General features: G+C 43.3%; 1 protein-coding gene across 1 annotated transcript in view; it reads right to left on the bottom strand.

Moving 5' to 3' along the window:
* Window positions 1–15,323, bottom strand: part of LOC115130985 (neuroligin-3-like) — a 329,210-nt gene extending 313,887 nt beyond the window's left edge. Inside the window, exon 1 of the mRNA XM_065019921.1 lies at window positions 14,514–15,323. Coding sequence (XP_064875993.1) covers window positions 14,514–15,018 — 505 coding nt within the window. The 5' untranslated portion in view covers window positions 15,019–15,323. The remainder of the gene's footprint in view (window positions 1–14,513) is intronic.
* Window positions 15,324–15,596: the final 273 nt, after the last annotated feature.

A 15,596-nucleotide genomic window follows, 5' to 3' on the forward strand; every position in this document is an offset into this window, starting at 1 on the left:
GAACTGAAGCCACCCGAGCTCCCTCGAGAAGTGTGCATTTCTGAGAAGAACTGAAGCCACCCGAGCTCCCTCGAGGAGTGTGCATTTCTGAGAAGAACTGAAGCCACCCGAGCTCCCTTGAGAAGTGTGCATTTCTGAGAAGAACTGAAGCCACCCGAGCTCCCTCGAGAAGTGTGCATTTCTGAGAAGAACTGAAGCCACCCGAGCTCCCTCGAGGAGTGTGCATTTCTGAGACGAACTGAAGCCACCGAGCTCCCTCGAGAAGTGTGCATTTCTGAGAAGAACTGAAGCCACCCGAGCTCCCTCGAGAAGTGTGCATTTCTGAGAAGAACTGAAGCCACCCGAGCTCCCTTGAGAAGTGTGCATTTCTGAGAAGAACTGAAGCCACCCAAACTCCCTCGAGAAGTGTGCATTTCTGAGAAGAACTGAAGCCACCCAAGCTCCCTCGAGGAGTCTGCATTTCTGAGACGAACTGAAGCCACTGAGCTCCCTCGAGAAGTGTGCATTTCTGAGAAGAACTGAAGCCACCCGAGCTCCCTCGAGAAGTGTGCATTTCTGAGAAGAACTGAAGCCACCCGAGCTCCCTCGAGATGTGTGCATTTCTGAAAAGAACTGAAGCCACCCGAGCTCCCTCGAGAAGTGAGCATTTCTGAGAAGAACTGAAGCCACCCGATCTCCCTCGAGGAGTGTGCATTTCTGAGAAGAACTGAAGCCACCCGAGCTCCCTCGAGAAGTGTGCATTTCTGAGAAGAACTGAAGCCACCCGAGCTCCCTCGAGATGTGTGCATTTCTGAAAAGAACTGAAGCCCCCCGAGCTCCCTCGAGATGTGTGCATTTCTGAGAAGAACTGAAGTCACCCGAGCTCCCTCGAGGAGTGTGCATTTCTGAGAAGAACTGAAGCCACCCGAGCTCCCTCGAGGAGTGTGTATTTCTGAGAAGAACTGAAGCCACCCGAGCTCCCTCGAGGAGTGTGCATTTCTGAGAAGAACTGAAGCCACCCGAGCTCCCTCGAGAAACATATGCAACGGGTGAGTCTGTTACTCCTAAACCTATGCAACTGGGCAGAGCTAGATTATCGCTTAGGGAACGTTCACGTAGGGTGAGCTCCAACTATTGTCTGTACTATGGGGCTGAAGGACCTGCACTGTTAAGATGCCTATTTCTTTAGTATGTATAAGTACTCTTGTGAGCCATTACCCACACTCCCTTTTTATGTGATCCTGCTGTGGGGAGACCTGTCTAAGTCTCACTGGGTTCTCATTGACTCTGAGGCAGATGAGAGTTTTATGGATTGTCATGGCTGTGTGGAGAGACGGACCAAGGCGCTCTGAGTTCCACATCTTAATTTTAGTGAAACTTACAAAAACAAAAGGAAACCAACAACTAACCGTAACATCAGAGGTGCTACATGCGCTAACTCAAAGCATGATCCCACAAAACACAGTGGGGAAATGGCTGCCTAAATATGATCCCCAATCAGAGACAACGATAAACAGCTGCCTCTGATTGGGAACCATGCCAGACCAACATAAATATAAATACACTAGATCACCCACCCTAGTCACACCCCGACTTAACCAAAATAGAGAATAAAAATTGTCTCTCTATGGTCAGGGTGTGACATGGGTGTGACTCCTCTCTGTTTCCATGGACATCCGAGCACTGGATGGCCGATCCATTGGAAGAGTTACCCACAGCATTGTTCCCGTTAATCTATCAGGAAATCACAGTTGATCAATACAGCATCTCATCATTGATTTCCCCCATGTTCCTGTTTTGGGATTTTCTTGGCTCCAAAAACACATCCCCGTTATCGACTGGAGCACGTGTTCAATCCTGGGATGGAGTCCGTTCTGTCATTTCCTTAACTTCTTGGTGACAGGGGGGCAGTATTGAGTAGCTTGGATGAATAAGGTGCCCAGAGTAAACTGCCTGCTACTCTGTCCCAGATGCTAATATATGCATATTATTAGTATGCATATGTAGCAGTGTGATATTGTTTCCCTAGATTATGCACCAAGTTGCACCAAGGACCAATTCAAATAGGCCAGGTCAAGGGACGTTAATAATGTTGTTAATACTTTGATAATAATAATAATAATTCAGTGTATATTTTTATTTAATTACAGCTGCATAGCTAATGTTTTTCTTTGGTGTACAAACACTTTTTCACATCAATATTGTACATACATGTGATTGTAAAAGTTTAGTATATTTTGGTTTGGCCCATCGCGGGTTATCTGTATTTCCATACCCCCTTGTTGTTCTCTTTTGCCTGACCTTCGGCTAGCAGGGTGCCTGAGAGCTGTGACTGTGCAAAGGGTTGACATAACGTGTGTTGTCTCTTTGTGTGCAGGGCAAATATAAATAATTCAACTAGCAGACCTTCAGTTGTGGCAGCGTCCTAATTAAAAGTACACACCGCAGAACGAACCACGCTACAAACTGATGCCGCGACCTGCCGACTGGTCAGCTCAAGCCGACCACCGGAGCTGAACATGTGGATGAGATGCGCGATTTGATGGTTTGCTATAAGTGAATGTATACTGTAAATAGTGAAGGTGAAAGTACCATATTCACTAGATAAGGGTATTGGTGTTTATTTGCATGTTTTGAGGGAATTTGTTTACTGCATTTTTTTGTATTTGTCTGCAGTAAATTACATTGTATTTTAGTGCTCTATTGAGCCATGGAAGACTCAAGTTCATAAAATGAGTTATGCTGGGGATTTCAGTGTGGGTAGAGGGAGGGGTGTCCTTGCATTTACACCATTTGTACAGTCAGCTCATGGGAGTAGAGTGTTTGCTAGTCCTGAGTTTACAAGCACTGGGAGGGGTAGGCTGTTTACTCCACCTGACCAGGGTATCCCACCTCTGTCTCTTGATGTACCATCATCCCCAATAATAATGGGACACCTCCGAGTCAGCTTAGTGACCTTATTAAGCAGATTGGTTCAAAGATAGGAGAATCTATCAGAGCGAGTTTACTGCAGCCTGGGACTTCAAGTCTTTCTCCGGCCCATCCCCCCATCCCACCAACCTCAGCAGTTTCCCCTGTCTGAGCAATGTGGGTCAACTTTTATTGATGCGTCCAAACTGAATCTGGTTGTGAAGTCAGAGGTTAGTGCTCCACCTTTCTTTAGGGGTGATAGCTCAGATAAGTAATCTGTCCTGGAGTGGGAGGAGCTAATGGGAGTCTACCTAGAGAAGAGGGGTTACACTGGGTCTGAGAATGTTGGGGACGTGATGTCTAGGCTCATGGGGAGGGCACGGGATGTGACCAAAGTCTGGATGCGTAACAACCCTGTGGTCACAGATGTTAAGGCCGTGTTCAGTGTTCTCAAGCAACACTTTGGGGATACTGTCTGCTCAGGTATGCCATTAGCTGATTTCTACTCAATCAAACCATATGCTAATGAGGGTCCACTAGATTTCTGGATAATCTATTTGTGTTTTTTGTGACTCCCTCTTTGGCTGGAAAAATGGCTGAGTTTTTCTGTGAGTTGGTGGTGAGCTAACATAATCGTTTGTGATGCTTTCACTGTAAAGGATTTTTTAAATCAGACAATGTGGCTGGATTAAGGATAATTTTATCTTTAAAATGGTGTAAAATACTTGTATGTTTGAGAAATTTTAATTGTGAGATTTTTGTTGTTTTGAATTTGGCACCCTGCACTTTCACTGGCTGTTGGCGAGGTGGGACGCTACCGTCCCACATATCCCAGAGAGGTTCAAACGGCTCAGCATTCCCGAGACATCCTCCTCAGGGCTGAAGCAAAGCCTTGGATTTCTCTGATGTCCCCCCAAGGTACCATGACCTCTAGGAGTTCTTCAGCAAGGCACAGCTACTTCTTTTCCCCTGTATCGTCCCTACGATTGTGCCATTGACCTTCTCCCAGGCACCACATCGCCTTGTGGTCAGCTATATTCTCTATCCGGCCTGGCGACCAAGGCCAGGAGTATATTGAGGACTCTCTGGAAGCTGGGAGCATTCGTCCTTCTGCCTCCCCTGCCGGCGCATGTTTTTTTTTGTGGAAAAGGACTAGACCCTGCATCCGTGCATTGACTACCGGGGTCTTAATGACATAACGATCAAATCGTTACTCCTAACATCCTCTCCTCGGCTTTCGAACCTCTCCAGGGGACTGCTTTCTTTTCCAAGCTGGACCTTCGGAATGCCTACCACCTGATTTGGATACGCAAAGGAGATGAGTGGAAGACCGCTTTCAACACTACCGGTGGACATTATAAGTACCTGGTCATGCCGTTTGGTCTCACCAATGGGCTGTCTTCCAGGCCCTGGTAAACGATGTGCTCCGGGACATGTTAAATCATTTCGTGTTCGTCTCCCTCGACGTAATCCTGTCCCCATGTACAACAAGTCCTTCAGCGCCTCCTGGGGAACCAACTATTTGTGAAAGATGAGAAGTGCGAGTTCCACAATTCTACAATCTCCCTTTTCTGCATCTGGGTCTCGCCTTGTGTCGTTATACTTGTTGAGCGGTGTCTCGCCTTGTGTCGTTATACTTGTTGAGCGGCGTCTTGTATCGTTATACTTGTTGAGCGGTGTCTCGCCTTGTGTCGTTATACTTGTTGAGCGGTGTCTCGCCTTGTGTCGTTATAATTGTTGAGCGGCGCCTCGCCTTGTGTCGTTATACTTGTTGAGCGGTGTCTCGCCTTGTGTCGTTATACTTGTTGAGCGGTGTCTCGCCTTGTGTCGTTATACGTGTTGAGTGGTGTCTCGCCTTGTGTCGTTATACTTGTTGAGCGGTGTCTCGCCTTGTGTCGTTATACTTGTTGAGCGGTGTCTCGCCTTGTGTCGTTATACTTGTTGAGCGGCGTCTTGTATCGTTATACTTGTTGAGCGGTGTCTCGCCTTGTGTCGTTATACTTGTTGAGCGGTGTCTCGCCTTGTGTCGTTATAATTGTTGAGCGGTGTCTCGCCTTGTGTCGTTATACGTGTTGAGTGGTGTCTCGCCTTGTGTCGTTATACTTGTTGAGCGGTGTCTCGCCTTGCGTCGTTATACTTGTTGAGCGGTGTCATCATACTATAGCCTTCTCTCTGTTGGTATAGTTTGGCTCATTCAGTATATATGTAGCCTTATGTATTTTCATTGTAATGGTACCTGAACTTTTCTCCTGAACTTTTCTCCTCACATCATTGTCTAGGGATGCTGAACTGGACCTAAAATCATTCAATTGAGTGCTGACAAACAAGACAAAGGCGTGACACGCTCCTATCACGACTGCTTATTGTTGCTTGGCAACAATCATACAACCATTGTATCGCAAGCCGCATGCCACGCTTCTTCCTCAGAATGAATCAGTGTACCTCTTGAGGATCCATGTTCATGAAGAGATTGGAGCTTCACAATATAGCTGTTATAATTAAAGGGTTTGTAGATACTGTACCAACAGATCCCTGGTGGGTGTAAGACTCTGTTCCAATATAAAGGTCCAACTGTTAGAGGTGTTTCAATGGAGTCCATAACTTCATACACAACTGACACATATTACTCTACAATTACTAAGAAAGTAACAGGAGGGACAGAAACTGAAACGCACAATCAACATGTTCTGTACTATTGTAGAAATGTAGTACATGGACTATCATGTCACTCTAGAATGTACTGCATGGACTATCATGTCACTCTAGAATGTACTGCATGGATTACCATGTCACTCTAGAATGTACTGCATGGATTATCATGTCACTCTAGAATGTACTGCATGGATTATCATGTCACTCTAGAATGTACTGCATGGATTATCATGTCACTCTAGAATGTACTGCATGGATTATCATGTCACTCTAGAATGTACTGCATGGACTATCATGTCACTCTAGAATGTACTGCATGGATTATCATGTAATTCTAGAATGTACTGCATGGATTATCATGTCACTCTAGAATGTACTGCACGGATTATCATGTCACTCTAGAATGTACTGCATGGATTATCATGTCATTCTAGAATGTACTGCATGGACTATCATGTCACTCTAGAATGTACTGCATGGATTATCATGTAATTCTAGAATGTACTGCACGGATTATCATGTCATTCTAGAATGTACTGCACGGATTATCATGTCATTCTAGAATGTACTGCATGGATTATCATGTCATTCTAGAATGTACTGCATGGATTATCATATCATTCTAGAATGTACTGCATGGATTATCATGTCATTCTAGAATGTACTGCACGGATTATCATGTCATTCTAGAATGTACTGCATGGATTATCATGTCATTCTAGAATGTACTGCATGGATTATCATATCATTCTAGAATGTACTGCATGGATTATCATATCATTCTAGAATGTACTGCATGGATTATCATATCATTCTAGAATGTACTGCATGGATTATCATGTCATTCTAGAATGTACTGCATGGACTATCATGTCACTCTAGAATGTACTGCATGGATTATCATGTCACTCTAGAATGTACTGCATGGATTATCATGTCATTCTAGAATGTACTGCATGGATTATCATGTCATTCTAGAATGTACTGCATGGATTATCATGTCATTCTAGAATGTACTGCATGGATTATCATGTCACTCTAGAATGTACTGCATGGATTATCATGTCACTCTAGAATGTACTGCATGGATTATCATGTCATTCTAGAATGTACTGCATGGATTATCATGTCACTCTAGAATGTACTGCATGGCTTATCATGTCATTCTAGAATGTACTGCATGGATTATCATGTCACTCTAGAATGTACTGCATGGATTATCATGTCACTCTAGAATGTACTGCATGGATTATCATGTCATTCTAGAATGTACTGCATGGATTATCATGTCACTCTAGAATGTACTGCATGGATTATCTTGTCATTCTAGAATGTACTGCATGGATTATCATGTCACTCTAGAATGTACTGCATGGATTATCATATCATTCTAGAATGTACTGCATGGACTATCATGTCACTCTAGAATCCCATTGTTGTAAAAGGAATGACCTGATTTGATGGTGACTATCCTTACACTCACTCCTTCTAGAGCAGAATCATGATTAGATCCAATTATTTCATTAACATACTTGCTGAAGTTGAACGAAGTTCGCATCACGAGAAGCTTTCAACATACTGTAGCACAACATAATAATCAATGCTGTATATCCACGCATTAGATAACAAACTTCAACGAAGACCAAAGTTATTCCAAATTAAACATTTCAGAATACAATTTAAACTGTCCCAGCAACCCTTTCCGTTTCAATGAGCTAGAAAATTACAGCTCTAGTGTTGAAGAGGATGCTGAGAGGCCATGGAACACACTATGCACGTCCCAAATCTCACCCTGTTCCCTACATAGTGCACTACTTTTGACAAGAGCCCTATGGACCATGATCAAAAGTAGTGCACTATATAGGGAATAGGGTGCCATTTAAGACACATTCACAGTCACCCCTTCAGCACAATCATATGTCACAAAAGCAACATAGCAAACATATGATAAACCATTTCCTCATTACGAAACATGAGGAAGATAATTGAAAATGTTTCCAAGTGCAGGTTGAATATTAAAGTGATATTTCTGTGTGTATTCTACTACTGGGACTAATTCAGAAACGCCTGGGGGGGCTCCGTCTGTCTCAAACTAAATTGGTTTACTAAAGTGAACAGGACTGTGTGTGTGTGTGTGTGTGTGTGTGTGTATGTGTGTGTGTGTGTGTGTGTGTGTGTGTGTGTGTGTGTGTGTGTGTGTGTGTGTGTGTGTGTGTGTGTGTGTGTGTGTGTGTGTGCGTCTGCTAGATCACAAGGCGAGGTTAATTGCTGAGCTTCAAACGTAACGTGTCTGATATTTCCGACTGCTTAAACTAACAGAACGTTAAATTTAGGTTCAATATGAGCTTTAATATTAAGGCTTCTGATAATGACAATGTTTATAGGTCAATTAACTGGCTTTTGTTAAATATGAGATTCGTGGTCTTCTTGCTGTGATTTAAAACAATGAACTTTACCTGTTGCTCCTGGAAATGACAGTACAGAACTTACTGTTGTCGCAGAAAAAGGCAAATAATAGTTGCAGTATATTGACAATGGTTTGTGTCCATTCATTCGCTGTATGGAAAGTACTATCAGAGTTTGTATGAAGTCCAAGAGGTGTAATGACTCTAATCCAATCTATCTCAACACGGTGATGCATCTTCCTCTCTGCAGGACAATATTTGCTTGTTGTGAGTTATGATTTCCAGACAGAACTTGTTGCATCCCAAATGGCACCCGATTGGCCCTGTAGTCCACTATGTAGGGAGTGCCATTTGGAATGCATTCCTCGACTGTTGTTTGACGATGTAATCAACAGCCTCAAATGATTTCTTTTCTTGTCTCCTTTGACAAATTCTTGCAATAATTCTTTATGTTCGATCAGAGAATACACAAAAATGACTGAAGTTCCTCTCATTCCAACCCTGATTTAGTTTTACATAACTTTAAAGGGGCAATCCAGGATTAGAAGAAAAAAATTACAATATATTTGATTTAAGTCGGAAAAAAAGGATGTACCAATCACAGATTGCCCCTTTAACTCTGATTTGTGTTACAAGACTTTAAATTGGCAGTTCTGCTTCTGATTGAATCAGCCTTGTTATTTCCATTCAGAACAATTGATCTGTTTGTCGTCGTGATTTAGCCTGGAAGTCAATTACTGACTTGTTGGACCAATTCCATCCACATTGTCATGTTTGAATTGGTTTTGATAAACAATTAAGTTGTGTGTAAAATAAAATACATACAATGCAGTGCTTTCATATACAAATCAAACCTATTGATGACAAATACATGCAAAGCATTCAATCTTTAGGGACATAATGTTAAAGGGGGAATTCCTGACAACTTCCCCTTTATTTCTTAACACACACACACACACACACGCACACACACGCACGCACGCACGCACACACACACACACACACACACACACACACACACACACACACACACACACACACACGCGTCCAGGTTAATGAGAACTGTAGGTCCCCTGCTCCTCCCAGTCAACAGTTTGATTTGAGGGTTGATAGGTGCTGATATCTGGCTTTAGAGAGGAGGCATTCTCTCTCCTGTCTCGTTCTCCTTCACTCCCACCATGTTGTCTGTCTTTACATACCTCCTTTTCTACACATTTTCTTGTTGGGTTTCCTGGCACATTCCTTGGATATTCTTTTGACTGTAAAATGAATAAAAAAAACTACAAAATAACAGAAGGCTCTGGAAAAGACCTGGAAGGTGACATGCAACAACCCCCCCCCAAACCCCCCAATCCTCCCCATCCCTCCCTCCCTCATCAACAACAACGACAGAGGGTCTGTCCAGAGAGTAACTGGGGGTGTTTCTGCAGAAATATTCCAAAATGGTGGAATGAATTTGCTGCACGTCGGAACACAAGAAGCCCATATTCACATGCACTTCTATATAAGACCCCTTACCACCACACAGTAGCTTTCCTCAAATCAATGCCTGTTCCAGCACATTGACAACAGTATTTGCTGTTCAAATTACAATGAAATTGTATGCCATATTTTGTATCATTATGATACTGGGACAACTTACCATTTCAAGCTTCGCTGTGTGGGTCTTAATGGATTGAAATGTACAGCACCAGTCAATAGTTTAGACACCTACTCTTTCAAGGGTTTTTCGTTATTTTTACTATTTTCTACATCAAAACTATAAATTAAACACATATGGAATCATGAATTATCTCCTGAACATTTAAACATTTGATGATCTAGTTCCGTTGGTGGAGTTTAAACACTTGATCTATTGTATATATCACAGAAGAGTGTAATTGTATTTAGGACAGCTGTTTTTTTAGTCAAGACTTTCGTGTTTTTTAACGTAATATGTAATTGATGTATGTGTGTCTATAGTTTTGTTTAATATTGTGCTAGTGTATGTAAGTTGTTTTGTCTGAAACGTTGTTCCCCCTGCTGCTATTGGACTAAGTCTCTCTTGCAAAGAGATGTTCTCAATCTCAATGAGAAATGCTTGTATAAATGAAGGTTCAATATATATTGTTTTAAATGTAGTATCCAAAAAAGTGTTAATAAACAAATCAAAATATATTTTATATTTGAGATTCTTCAAAGTATCCACCCTTGATGACATCTTTGCACACTTTAGGCATTCCCTCAACCAGCTTCATGAGGAAGTCACCAGGAATGGATTTCAATTAACAGGTGTGGCTTGTTAAAAGTTCATTTGTGGAATTTATTTCCTTCTAAATGTGTTTGAGCCAATCATCTGTGTTAGGACAAGGTAGGGGTGGTATACAGAAGATCGCCCTATTTGTTAAAGGACCAAGTCCAGATTATGCCAAGATCAGTTTTGCAGTTGCAAAAACCATAAAGCGCTATGATAAAACTGGCTCTCATGAGGACTGCCACAGGAAAGGAAGGCCCAGAGTTACCTCTGCTGCAGAGGATAAATTCATTAGAGTTAACTGCACCTCAGATTGCAGCCCAAATAAATGCTTCACAGATTTCAAGTAATAGACCCATCTCAACATCATCTGTTCAGAGGAGACTGCATGAATCAGGCCTTCATGGTCGTATAGATGCAAATAAAACACAACTAAAGGACACCAATAATAAGAAGAGACTTGCTTGGGCCAAGAAATGAACATTAGACTGGTGGAAATCTGTCCTGTGGTCTGATGAGTCCAAATTTGAGATTTCTGGTTCCAACTGCCGTGTCTTTGTGAGATGCAGAGTAGGTGAACATATGATCTCCGCATGTGTGGTTTCCACTGTGAAGCATGGAGGAGGTGGTGTGATGATGCGGGAGTGCTATGCTGGTGACACTATCGTTGATTTATTTAGAATTCAAGGTACATTTAACCAGAATGGCTATCACAGTATTCTGCAGCGATACGCCATCTATTGTAGAAAAATTACAGTTTTCATGCTGTAGCAAATCATGTTTCTCAGTACTCTCTCATCTGTTTCTGTGGGACTGAGTTATGCTTCTGGGGGTTGATTTATGATGACTTGGTGATAAAACCTACAGCTTGCATTCCATAGAATGAGTTGGTACTTGTATACGGTGAGGTACCAGGGAGGAGATGTTTCTGGACGGCTGATGGGAGGAACATTGTCTTAGGGGCCTGGGCCTGGTTTCTGTACAATTGGAACAGTCTTCACAGTAAATGCTATCTGGCCGGGGGATATTCCTTCCTCGCATATAAATCCTAACCTTTTGACGTATTCCAGATGTCTTAACTACAAAAGACTGTGGCTCAGTTGTGCTCATTGAGCTCTCGGCATCACACTTCAGAGTGTGGGATCGACCAGCTTTATTATTTCAATAATTTATCAATATTAAATCAAGATTATTTTTTGAAGAAATAACAGTCTCTCTCACTTGATTAGAATATTCCACGACACCTCCTCCCAGCTGTCAACTGCACTGAGGCTAGGTAACACCACTGATAAATCCACCATAATCGAGAATTTCAATAAGCATTTCTCTACGGCTGGCAATGCTTTCCTCCTGGCTACCCCTACCCCGACCAACAGCACTGCACCCCCCGCAGCTATGTGCCCAAGCCTCCCCAGCTTCTCCTTCACCCAAATCCAGATAGCAGATGTTCTGAAAGAGCTGCAAAACCTGAACCCGTACAAATCAGCTGGGTAAGACAAACTGGACCCGCTCTTTCTAAAATTATCCACCGCCATTGTTGCAACCCCTATTACAAGTTTGTTCAACCTCTCTTACGTATTGTCCGAGATCACTAAAGATTGGAAAGCTGCCGCGGTCATCCCCCTCTTCAAAGCGGGTGACACTCCAGACACAACATTTTATAGACCTATATCCATCCTGCCTTGCCTTTCTAAACAGATCACTGACCATTTTGAATCCTACCATACCTTCTCCGCTGTGCAATCCGGTTTCCGAGCTGGTCACGGGTGCACCTCAGCCACGCTCAAAGTACTAAACAATATCATATAACCTCCATTGATAAAAGACAGTACTGTGCAGAAGTCTTCATCAACCTGGCCAAGGCTTTCGGCTCTGTCAATCACTGTATCCTTATTATGACTGCCTCGCCTGGTTCGCCAACTACTTCTCAGATAGAGTTCAGTGTGTCAAATTGGAGGGCCTGTTGTTCGGACCTCTGGCAGTCTCTATGGAGGTACCACAGGGTTCAATTCTCGGGCTGACTCTTTTCTCTGTATATATCAACAATGTCACTTTTGCTGCTGGTGATTCCCTGATCCACCTCTACGCAGACGACACCATTCTGTATACATCTGGCCCTTCTTTGGACACTGTGTTAACAAATCTCCAAACGAGCGTCAATGCCACACAACACTCCTTCTGTGGCCTCCAACTGCTCTTAAACGCTAGCAAAACTAAATTAATGCTTTTCAACCGTTCGCTGCCTGCACCCGCCTTCCCGACTAGCATCACTACTCTGGACGGTTCTGACTTAGAATATGTGGACAACTACAAATACCTAGGTGTCTGGCTAGACTGTAAACTCTCCTTCCAGCCTCATATTATGCATCTACAATCCAAAATGAAATCTAGAATTGGCTTCCTATTTCGCAACAAAGCTTCCTTCACTCACGATGCCAAACATACCCTCGTAAAACTGACTATCCTACTAATCCCCGACTTTGGAGATGTCATTTACAAAATAGCCTCCAACACTCTACTCAGCAAACTGGATGCAGTCTATCACAGTGCCGTCCGTTTTGTCACCAAAGCCCCATATACAACCCACCACTGCGACCTGTATGCTCTAGTCGGCTGGCCCTTGCTACCTATTCGTTGCCAGACCCACTGGCTCCAGGTCTATGCTAGGTAAAGACTTATTTTTCCCTCACTAACTTTAAACATCAGCTATCTGAGCAGCTATAAATAACCCACCCAATCTACCTACCTCATCCCCATATTGTTTTTATTTACTTACTTACTTTTGCACACCAATATTTCTCCTTGCACATCATCATCTGCTCATTAATACTCCAGTGTTAATTTGCTAAATCGTAATTACTTCACTACCATGGCCTATTTATTGCCTTACCTCACACCATTTGCACACACTGTATATAGACTTTATTGTTTTCTATTGTGTTATTGACTGTACGCTTGTTTATTCCATGTGCAACTCTGTGCTGTTGTTTGTGTCGCACTGCTTTGCTTTATCTTGGCCAGGTCGCAGTTGTAAATGAGAACTTGTTCTCACCTAGCATACCTGGTTAAATAAAGGTGTTCTCACCTAGCTTACCTGGTTAAATAAAGGTGTTCTCACCTAGCCTACCTGGTTAAATAAAGGTGTTCTCACCTAGCCTACCTGGTTAAATAAAGGTGTTCTCACCTAGCCTACCTGGTTAAATAAAGGTGAAATAGAAAAAGTAAAATAAACATCCCATCTGGTTTGTGCTTATTGGGACTTGCAGGACAACGACCCAACACACCTCCAGGCTGTGTAAAGGCTATTTGACCAAGAAGGAGAGTGATGGAGTTCTGCATCAGATTATCTGGCCTCCACAATCACCCGACCTCAATCCAATTGAGATGGCTTAGGATGAGTTGGACTGCAGAGTGAAGGAAAAGCAGCCAACAAGTTCTCAGCATATGTGGGAACTCCTTCAAGACCGTTGGAAAGCATTCCTCATGAAGCTGGTTGAGAGAATGCCAAGAGTGTGCAAAGCTGTCATCAAGGCAAATTGTGGCTACTTTGAAGAATCTAAAATCTAAAATATTGTTTGATTTGTTTAACACTTTTTTGGTTACTACATGATTCCATATGTGTTATTTCATAGTTTTGATGTATTCACTATTATTCTACATTGTACAAACTAGTAAAAATAAAGGCAAACACTTGAATGAGTAGGTGTGTCCAAACTTTTGACTGGTACTCTAGGTCTTCAGTCAAAATATTGTATTATTTTGTCTGTTGCACTTGTAACCTATAGTTCACCAAGACCGCAAAGACAAACTCTTGATAAGAATATGAAAGTAAGGGGTCCTACATGGTCTAGTCTGATGCCACAGGCCTTGAGTGTACCAGAATATTTCACCAACCAACCCTACAGAAGATCATTGTCTAATAGCTCATAGCTAATTATATTTTCCCCAGAACACTCACGACAGTAAGGGAAGGGAGTGCACCAAGGTACAGTACTAGGCCCAATCTGTTTCAACATCGGATTGGGTTTTCAACCATTTTGTGTCATATGTTTTTTTTTGGGGGGGGGGGGTATCAACACAAAGAGGAACCTCAAACGGTGGCATGGAAAGGGAGGGTTGATGAAAATAGATGTCTCCCATGGAAGATCAAGTCAGAATGAGGAGGCTGGAGATGGTGGTGGTGGAGGACACAGACACAGCATGCACAGGGAGGACAACACGGCATGCAACACACACACTACAGTAGCGACACACAGTCTCAGAGAGAGATAGAATAAGAGCTAGAAAATAGATTAAAGAGTTTGGTTTAGTACTCGTATACCCGACCCACTCACCATCCTCCGTAGGAACGTAGATGTTTAGATACAAACAGTCCTCGTTTTGATCCTGTATGTAAGAGGCCACTATATCCAGGCTGAAGGAGAACCATATGGGCATCATAATCTCTGGCACGGCGTTGTGAATATTCTGGGGGCAAACGGGGGCAAAGTGGGTGGTGTTCTTTATCCCTGACCAGGAGGAGGGCGGCTCGGGGGGCAGGAAGCGTTTCTCCCCCACTGGGGAGGCTGCATACGGGACCCCCAAATACTGGTCCACTGGTCCCAGTATCTCACTGGGTAGGGGCACTCTCACCCCCCGGAGTTTCCCATACTGCGTGTTCACAGTGGGGTGGTAGGACTGGCTTTGGACGGCCACCAAGCACCAGGAAGAAATTACGATCCAGAAAGACGTGGTGATACTGAGGCTGGAGATGGCGCTGGGTATGTGGGCACCGTGCCAGACCCCATGGTCCTGCTGCTGAGGGGAGAGGCGACAGTTTCTCCTTGGCAAAAACCACATGGTCCGTCTGAGTGAGTCTCAGCAACAACTGCAAGTGACCAACATACACGTCGGGTCTCCTCCTCAGCTCACAATGTCTTCTCTCTTCTCTTCCCTTCCCTGTCTTCCCCTGTCTTCCCCTGTCCTCCCTTTCCCCTGTCTTCCCTTTCCCCTGTCTTCCCGTCTATCAGCCCGACAGTCCAGCACCTTTAGATCCACTCATCAGTCTGGAGCTCAGCAGATAAAACTGAAAAAGTGGCGGTAGTTCTTTTCTTTACGGTCTTCATTCACTGTCCTCTCTCCCTCTCGTCAGATCTTCCATCCCGTGCCTGCTGGATACAGGGAAGAAAAAAGATCACAGGAAAATGAATGACTCCAGAGAGACAGACAAACAGTTTGCTCTCATTTTTTTTTATTCACAAATGTTCTATTGACTGGTGACGAGGGTATGTTCTGTCGTGATATAAAACCAAACACATAAACATGATAGTGCACTTACCCTGCTATCAATCTACACAATCAAGGGCTCGCCGAGTCGCTGGGGTAAAGTGTTGCACTACTTAGTCACAGACCGTTTACTGATTAAAATGGCACCAAGC

Source organism: Oncorhynchus nerka, linkage group LG6, assembly GCF_034236695.1.
Source record: "Oncorhynchus nerka isolate Pitt River linkage group LG6, Oner_Uvic_2.0, whole genome shotgun sequence".
In the NCBI taxonomy this organism is placed as follows: Eukaryota; Metazoa; Chordata; class Actinopteri; order Salmoniformes; family Salmonidae; genus Oncorhynchus; species Oncorhynchus nerka.